Source organism: Sebastes fasciatus, chromosome 12 (genome assembly GCF_043250625.1).
Source record: "Sebastes fasciatus isolate fSebFas1 chromosome 12, fSebFas1.pri, whole genome shotgun sequence".
In the NCBI taxonomy this organism is placed as follows: domain Eukaryota; kingdom Metazoa; phylum Chordata; class Actinopteri; order Perciformes; family Sebastidae; genus Sebastes; species Sebastes fasciatus.
The window spans coordinates 13067065-13075288 of NC_133806.1; the positions used below are offsets into that span (position 1 = coordinate 13067065).

The 8224-nt window shown below is 36.7% G+C and overlaps 1 protein-coding gene across 1 annotated transcript; it reads right to left on the reverse strand.

The window, feature by feature from the left end:
• Positions 1–2491: 2491 nt before the first annotated feature.
• LOC141778753 (uncharacterized) lies at positions 2492–6518 on the reverse strand. Its single transcript, XM_074653183.1, has 5 exons — positions 6227–6518; positions 5218–5475; positions 3685–3978; positions 3328–3603; positions 2492–3217 (listed from the first exon to the last, which is right to left on the reverse strand). Exons 1-5 carry the CDS (start codon positions 6291–6293, stop codon positions 3126–3128), a joined length of 987 nt encoding a protein of 328 aa, XP_074509284.1. The 5' UTR covers positions 6294–6518; the 3' UTR covers positions 2492–3125.
• Between the last annotated feature and the right edge of the window lie 1706 nt (positions 6519–8224).

Sequence of the window (8224 nt, forward strand, 5' to 3'; positions counted from 1 at the left end):
ACATTTCCCGGCATGAGATAGATGCGGGTATATGGATGCTTGGGTGGCATGACTAATCAGAATCTACTTGGGTGGCATGACTAATCAGAATCCACTGGGGTGGACTCAGGTCAAACTTATGGCTTATGGGAAAACTTGGAAGTATAAGCTTACCCCACTAGTCATAATTTGTATGTATTGTTTTATTCTTTGACATGAAGTGATTTCAATAATTATTATACAGGTATTTATTGTGTAGGTTTGCTGGTGGTTTGATGTTGCCTAATCACTTTGAGTTCTGTGTATTTGCTGTTGCTATCTACATTAAGGAACACAATGGATATACATGTTTGGACTTTATCATATCATCATTGTACTGTTGTATCAACTAAACTAACTAAACTAAACTAAACTAAACTAAACTAAACTAAACTAAACTAAAGGCAATGTTCTTCAAAGGGAGATACAATAAAACACATGAGAGCAACTGAGAGCACAGCACCACCCTCTGGAAAGCAAACAGCATGCCATGTGCAAATCTGAAAAGACGAGCAAAGTAGAATAAAAAGCAGGAACATACCAAGAAAATAAAAGCAAAGACGAAAAAAGAATAGTACAAGATGTTAAAGCTAAATGTTTTGTTTTTCATTCCAAAAATAATTTACAACCACGAAATCAAAGTGTACAGATATTTTACCCTTTAACAAAATGGATTTTTGCATTTTTTTTGTATTTTGTCAGCAGGGCTACCAAACCCCCTCCTGATGCTCTACTGATTATCTAGAGTGCTGCTGGGCAAGTACACAGTACATGTTTGTAGATAATGGAAACAATTTGCAAAATACTTTATTTACTTTATTCATTATATCATATGTCATGAAAAGAAAAAAATAATACAATAGAGACATTTACTTTGACTGTGAACTCAATTGCATTTCATGGACAGACCGCAGCAAGTCACCGTTTTTGGTCAGTTTTTTGGGGATATTATATAACATATGTAACTGCTGTCCTTGTATTGTTTGTACCAACACAATACATTTATAGTTTACAACACAAACAACATATAATTTGCATTGTGTTTCAACTGAAACTTGAATGAAGTCCAAATGTATAACTCTGCTGTGGTGTGGAAAGGCAAACTGTTTTTGTTGGTTTACATAAACAGTATAGTTTTAAATAGTTTTCTAGTTTTGCTTCCCCATTCCAACTAAACCACAGGGCTAAAATGATATGAAACAGGTGAGACAACATCCAGAGAAAAAAAAAAAAGCCAAGAGAACAAAGAAAACGGATAATAATGTTGCGTCACACGAGGTAACTATTAAAGCAAAACACACCCGAGGCCTCTGTCTCCCTCATCTGTTTGTTCTGAGAGATTCTCTTATCTGTCTTATTTGTTCGGTTTCAAGCGGGTTAAGAGGAACTTCTTTGAGTCACCAACCACATGTGTTTAAAAAACACACCAGTATAAATGAGTCAGTTATTTTCTAGAACTTCTTTTCAGCATGCGAGTGAATCAGTAATACACCCAGGTCAGGTCAAAGGTTAAAGTCCAACAAATGAACCTAAAGGAAACACAAAGAACTGCCATCATTAACAACAAAAGGTTTAGAATTAACATAGAACCATCAGAGACACTTTGGATTATACTTTAAAAATACAGAATTGCAGCATTTTTCAACAGGATGTGATGACAGCGGATTGCTGAAACACTGGAGTCTCAGTACAGTCATGAAAATGACAACAGTAAGCGACTTTGCCAATCTTTCATAAAACCAGAACGTTATCATATGTGTGTACATTAGGTGGAAATTTGTGAATGGTCTAATTCAACTGCAGTAAAAATACTGCAGCTCTGTATTTATGTCACAATGAAACTACAGCATGAATTTGCACTGAACTTATGTAAGCTAAGAAATCATGCATCAGCTAGGCTTCATTGTCAAATGGGTATAAACTATTGACACATAAATGTAACCAGGTGAAAATACAGGTAACAGATAAAAGCCTGTAAACAAATGATCCTTTATTGCAGTCCTGCTGTTCACCCCATTTCAGAGGCTGCTGTTGCTAATGGTGAGAAAGATGAATAATACTCTTTTGTAAAGGAAATATACTGTCAAATGACATACTACGATCTATTTGCCCTATTTTATTAGTATTCTGATTGGAATTCAGACATTTTGGGGTTTCTATATCGTACATTTTTTTAACAAATTTCCTCAAAGTCATTCTCTTTTTTTGTACTTTTATTTCATTTTGTTTACATGGCTTCATAAAACAAAAACAAAAATTAACTCATATTTACAGGATTTTATGGTAAACAATTATTGATGAATAAATAAAATCGGTGAACCAATGTATGTAAACTAGGGCTGTCGATAGATTAAAATATTTAATCCCGATAAATCGCATGATTGTCCATGATTAATTGCACATTGTTTATCTGTTCAAAATGTACCTTAAAAGGAGATTTTTTAAGTATTTAATACTCTTATCAACATGGGAGTGGACAAATATGATTGCTTTATGCAAATGTATGTATATATTTATTATTGGAAATCAATTAACAACACAAAACAATGGCAAATATTATCCAGAAACCCTCACAGGTACTGCATTTAGCATACAAAATATGCTCAAATCATAACATGGCAAACTCAAGAGGCAACAACAGCTGTCAGTGTGTCAGTGTGCTGACTTGACTATGACTTGCCCCAAAACTGCATGTTATCATAAAGTAGGCATGTCTGTAAAGGGGAGACTAGTGGGTACCCATAGAACCCATTTTCATTCACATATCTTGAGGTCAGAGGTCAAGGAACCCCTTTGAAAATGACCATGCCAGTTCTTTCTCGCCAGCTAGTATGGCATGGTTGATATCAATGAATTCCTTAGGTTTTCTAGGTTCATATGATACCATCTCTAGCTAAAACTGAGCCCACTACAACCTCCGAAAGATCGATTGCGTTAATACGTTAAAGAAATTAGTGGCGTTAAAACAGATTTGTGTAAATGCATTATCGCGTTAACTTTGACAGCCCTAATTTAAACATGAAAAAGTTTTTTGAGCAAGATAAAAGGCAAACAGATACATTTCAAAAAGGGCAAATTCACATTAAAGCTTAAAAATGTAAACAGCTCTAAGAATCGAAAAGGACCAGCAGTCCAAGGCTGACGATCATTGCAAAAAGTCCACTGAGCTGCACCGCCTCTGATCCAGACACAGGAATACCTGTGAACGGGTGAAAGATGAGAAATCAAGTCATTGGACTGGCTTCAACACGTAATTTGATGCTGATGTGACAGTAGACACAAGAGCAAATACTTAAGAGTTGTCAGTACCTTTAACTTCTACCATCTTGGTGGCCTCAGCAGAGCGTCCAGCAGCTATATTTTCTGCAACACAGGTAAATATTTGGAAAGTACCAGGTATGGAAGGGGTCCACCTGAGCTCATTTCCATTGACTGAAAAGAAGCTTCCAATGGGGAAACCCTGCCTGAACGGCCATCTGACAGTACAGTCCACATTTAAGGTACAGCTCGTCAAGCAGGTGAATTTACTCAATCTGCCAGGAAACACGATGTCAGGTCCGCTGATGCTGACGTTCCAGGGATCAACTACAAAAGATTAGAAAGCTCACTCCAGTATGTGAATAAGAATCATTTCTTACAGCTATTCTTCACTTCATGAATACTTACAGCTGAGTAGATAGCCCAGGCTGAAAACTCTTGTCTGTTGAATCGCAGGCACATGAATCTCACACATGTAGAATCCAGCATCAGAAGGAAGCGGTGAGTTAAAGTGAAGCGTGAGGTTGTTTTGCATCAGCTGCATATTTTCACGCAGGGTCACTTTCTGTCCGTCTTTGTACCAGACCACCTGGTTCACCAGCTGTGAGAGGTCACCTGATGGAGCACCATGGCAGACCAGATCCAGCGACCGGTTGAGAGATGGGACAGTGTTTGGTGGGCTGATTTTCACAGACACTCGATCTGTAACAGAGGACACCAAATAGAGAGGATTTCCAAATCACAAAGGAAAAAGGAAGCACACATATGAGAGATAAGTATTTAAATTATGGGTCACTCTAACTCTGCATCTTGTGCATATAATAGTGGATTCAGTGGCAGTGGTGGAAGACATATTCAGTACTTAAAGGAACAGTGTGTCGCATTTCGGGGGATCTACTGGCAGAAATGGAATATAATAGTAATAATAAGTATGTTTTCTTTAGTGTATAATCACCTGAAAATAAGAAACGTGTTTTCGTTAGCTTAGAATGAGCCGTTTATATCTACATACAGTGCGGGACTGTAGACCACCAGTTTTTGCAATCTGCAACCTCACCACTGGATGATGCCGCCAATCCTACACACTGCACTTTTAAGTAAAAAATACATTAGTATAATCAGCAAAATGTACTTAAAGTATCAAAGTAAAAGTACTTGTTCTGTAGTACAATGGCCCCTGTGACTGACTAACTACTTTATATACTGTTAGGTATTTTATAGGGATGCACCGATACCGATACCGGATTGGATATCGGGCCAATACTGATTCAAATAGCTGGATCAGATATCAGTGACAATTGAGATGATCTACTCAGTTCAATTCTATGTTTATATACTATATACATTATTTACTAGAATTTGAATACCTGTTTAAGTTTTGACCTATTTCATTGCTGCATTAAAAAGGTTTACACTTGAATTGTAATTCCTGTTAATTTTGAAGATTTGTTTTACCAAGATGTTACCGAGGTGTACAATTTATAATTTTAATAATAAATTACAGTTCACTAAATGTATATCTATGTATTTATTTGTTACATTTTGTTTGAATTTTTTTTTAAGTCAAGCCCGAAGTTGCCTTAAACATAAAAGAATGATCCCAGTATTGCTATCGGTAGCGGGGCTGAAAAAGCCTGATCGGTGCATCCCTGGTACTTTAGTCCATTGATCCCTAAGGGTCAGGCCCTTTAACTGAAAACCTGAACCTGAAAGGTAACGACTATCTATAGCTGTCAAATAAATGTAGTTGAGTAAAAAAGTACAATATTTCTTCCTGAAATGTAGTGGAGTAGAAGTATAAAGTAGCATTAACTTGATATATAAAAGTAAAGTACAAGTACCTCCAAATTGTTCAGCACACAAAGTAGACTATAAAGTAAATGTACTTAGTTACTTTCCACCACTGCACACCTGGTATAGCAATTAACCTGCTGTACTTACTCTTAATTTCTACAATGGAGGTCAGACTGCTGGAGGCTCCTGTTTCTGGATTGTGCACATTGCACTTTAATTCCACTGTATTGTCCAGTCCATCTGGTGTCCAGGTTAATGCGCTCTCGTTGACCGTGCGGCCCTTAAAGTACCAGGTGTAGATGCAGTTTGGATGGCAAGAAGAGGAACAGGTGAAAGTGGTACTGAAACCAGCTGTCACCTCACCGGTCCAGGAGATCTGATCCGAGGCCTCCAAACCTGGTGCACCTGAGGAAGAGCAGAGTTAGTATGGTTGTATCAGATTATGTATGATTTGTTTACACTTTAGATTTATCGGCCGAACATCGGTATCGGCCGTTATTCATGTGAAAGTTACATTAAAGGTTGTTTCATAAATGTGTACCATTGAATTTGTGCTCATCCAAAGACAGTGTAATGAAATGCTGAATGACTTTAAAACAGCTCAGTTATTTTCTTTTATAATGAAGAGGTCTTTGTTTCCTGGCACAAAAGGGGAACAAATTACAAAAAAACAACAACAAAAAAAAACATTGGTATTGGCATCGGCCAAATTGTTATTTTGAATATTGGTATCGGCCCAGAATTTCACATTCGGTGCATCCATACTTACAGTATATTCTCAATACGAGTAAAATGCTATGTCAGAGGCCTTGCTCAAAAAAATACAAAACCAGAGGTATAGTCTTGTTAAGTCCACTTCAAGAAATATTAAGTCTTATTTCAAATCATAGCAGTGTGCCAAGGTTAGTCTATAAACTTTAAACACATCATTGAATCCTGAGGTTTATAAACAGGATACATGAAGAAGAGCGCATTCAGTGCAGAATTAACAATATTTAATTTAATGTTTCTCAGCCTCTTAAACATGATCCTATCATCATCATATCACTAGCTTTCTTAATATCACACTAAAATGCTCATTCACAGTATATACGTTTTTTAAATCAGTCACTGGAGTAACAGTCTATGTAAAAGTCAGTAAATGAAGTGCTCTTACTCATCAGTGCCACCAGTAAAACACAGGAAAGACTCCTCCAGCAGGGGATCACAGTGGTGCCTCTCATGGCTGACTCCTCTGTGGGTTTAAACAACAACTAGTGTGCCTCCTTTTTTTTATACCAACTATGAGGCCTCCTTTCTGTAGGCCTTGGTTAGAGGCAGGAAGTTCCATCCTCTAAAACCTATCACTAACACATTATTCATCAGTCACACCCAGCATTGCTAAACATCAGAATTTAATTGATGACGAAATCAGTGTACTCTAAGCAAAGGAAATTTCCCAAGCTATAAAGTCTGTGACAGCGACAAGACCATTAGAAACAGCTTTGTTGAAATTGCACAATTGTTCTGGACAGTTGTGTCAGAGCATTGCATCAAACACCAGATGGCGCCGTCTCACAGGAGTTTGTCATTACTTGACGTTCCCTCCTCTTTTAAATATAGCCTATACACTGTATAAAGTACAATAAATGTCCTGATCAGCCTCCCAGCAGGCCTAGAAATGGGTGTTAATATAATAATAAAGCAGCTTTGCAGTGTAGGATCTTTTCTGCTTCTTAGATCTAAACCATATATCATTATTTTCCTACTGTTTAATATTTCTACTCTGACATTATTTAGCCCCAGGGATGTGACATTTGAGTCCTGTTACACGGGAAATGTACTTTGAACTAGAACATGCAGTACACCTAAGAAAAAACGCCCTATTATTTCTTTCAGTAAGGAAGAGTTTTTATTATGTTAAAAGTTCATCACTTGTGAGAGATGACTCATCCTCTTCCAATGACTGTGTCCAAACAGGTGGGGCTTTTCTGGCGAAATGCTTTCAAAGGCAAAACAGTAAAAACGCTGGCGTGTGAAAACTGTTATCCGTTTCTGTGAGAAAATATTATACTGATTAAGAGATGAAAGAGCACAAAGGAAAAATACTGTAATTTATGTCTGTCGCTCATTCACACCTATTTTTTGTGCACTGTCATTTGAGTAGATTGTGTCGCAGTTATGACGTCCGGTTGTCACAGCGACGTATTTAGTCATACTGAACTTTGGATTTATTGCAGTAATATAAATGCAGTGTTATTCCTAGAATGGATTTCATTTTGCCTCTAACTCCTTCCTCCTCCTTTCTTCTTTTTATGATTCATATTATTTGTGTGTTATAAATATTTTATAGATAACTATTTTAAAGACGCAGTAATTGTCAATATCAAAGAGAATATACAATGATTATTAGTAACAAACAGACTACCCTGCACTAAGTAGGACCATTTCAGATTTGCACTGCACTGAATTTCTCTTCAAAATCCCCCCTACATTTATGATTCACTATTGACCTTAAACAACAGACACAATCAAACTATTGTGCCATCTGATTATTTGCTTGTTTGCTCTCTTTATGGAATTTACCATTTACTTTGCAAATATGAAAACAAAGACACCAACAAGATATTGTAGAATCAGACTCTGTGCCGTCTATGCACAAGAGGAAAGAGACCACTGTGATGTGTTCGGATTTACATGTTCAATGTGATGTGCTTTATAAATGTCAAAAATAAAATAGTTTATTCATCTGAAAGAGCAAGCAAATTATTACAAATGCAAAGAGTTACATTCACTGCATTCCTTCTTTGGTCAAACATTTATCACACGTTCACTTTGGTGTGACAGTTAAAGATAAAGCTACGTTCAGGTTGAACGGTTGAACAAAAAAAGAGTGGACAGAGATTACTGTTAAACAAATCATGAGACAAGTCACTATGAAACAAAAATTAGAATTCCTCCTTAATTCATCACTGAAAACATAAAAAACTCCTTAACATTAGATTAAGGGCTTTAGTTTGGTAGCCAGAGATCTCTTAATTTGTCCATTAACTTGAAAAGGCAAAACCTGAACCTCTTAAAACACTTAAATTCGAAAAGCACTTTAAGGTCACATGATTTTAATGGATTATGTGCACAGTTAACCACATTTTTAAGCGGTAAATCCCCCTTAAAA

What these genes read in the sequence shown, in the direction of transcription:
- LOC141778753 (XM_074653183.1), bottom strand. Translation starts at nt 6,293, where the DNA reads ATGAGAGGCACCACTGTGATCCCCTGCTGGAGGAGTCTTTCCTGTGTT. An exon ending in CTCCATTGTAGAAATTAAGA is followed by an intron (nt 3,979 to 5,217) that starts GTAAGTACAGCA and finishes CCTCTGTTACAG; the next exon opens with ATCGAGTGTCTGTGAAAATC. An exon ending in CCTGGGCTATCTACTCAGCT is followed by an intron (nt 3,604 to 3,684) that starts GTAAGTATTCAT and finishes AATCTTTTGTAG; the next exon opens with TTGATCCCTGGAACGTCAGC.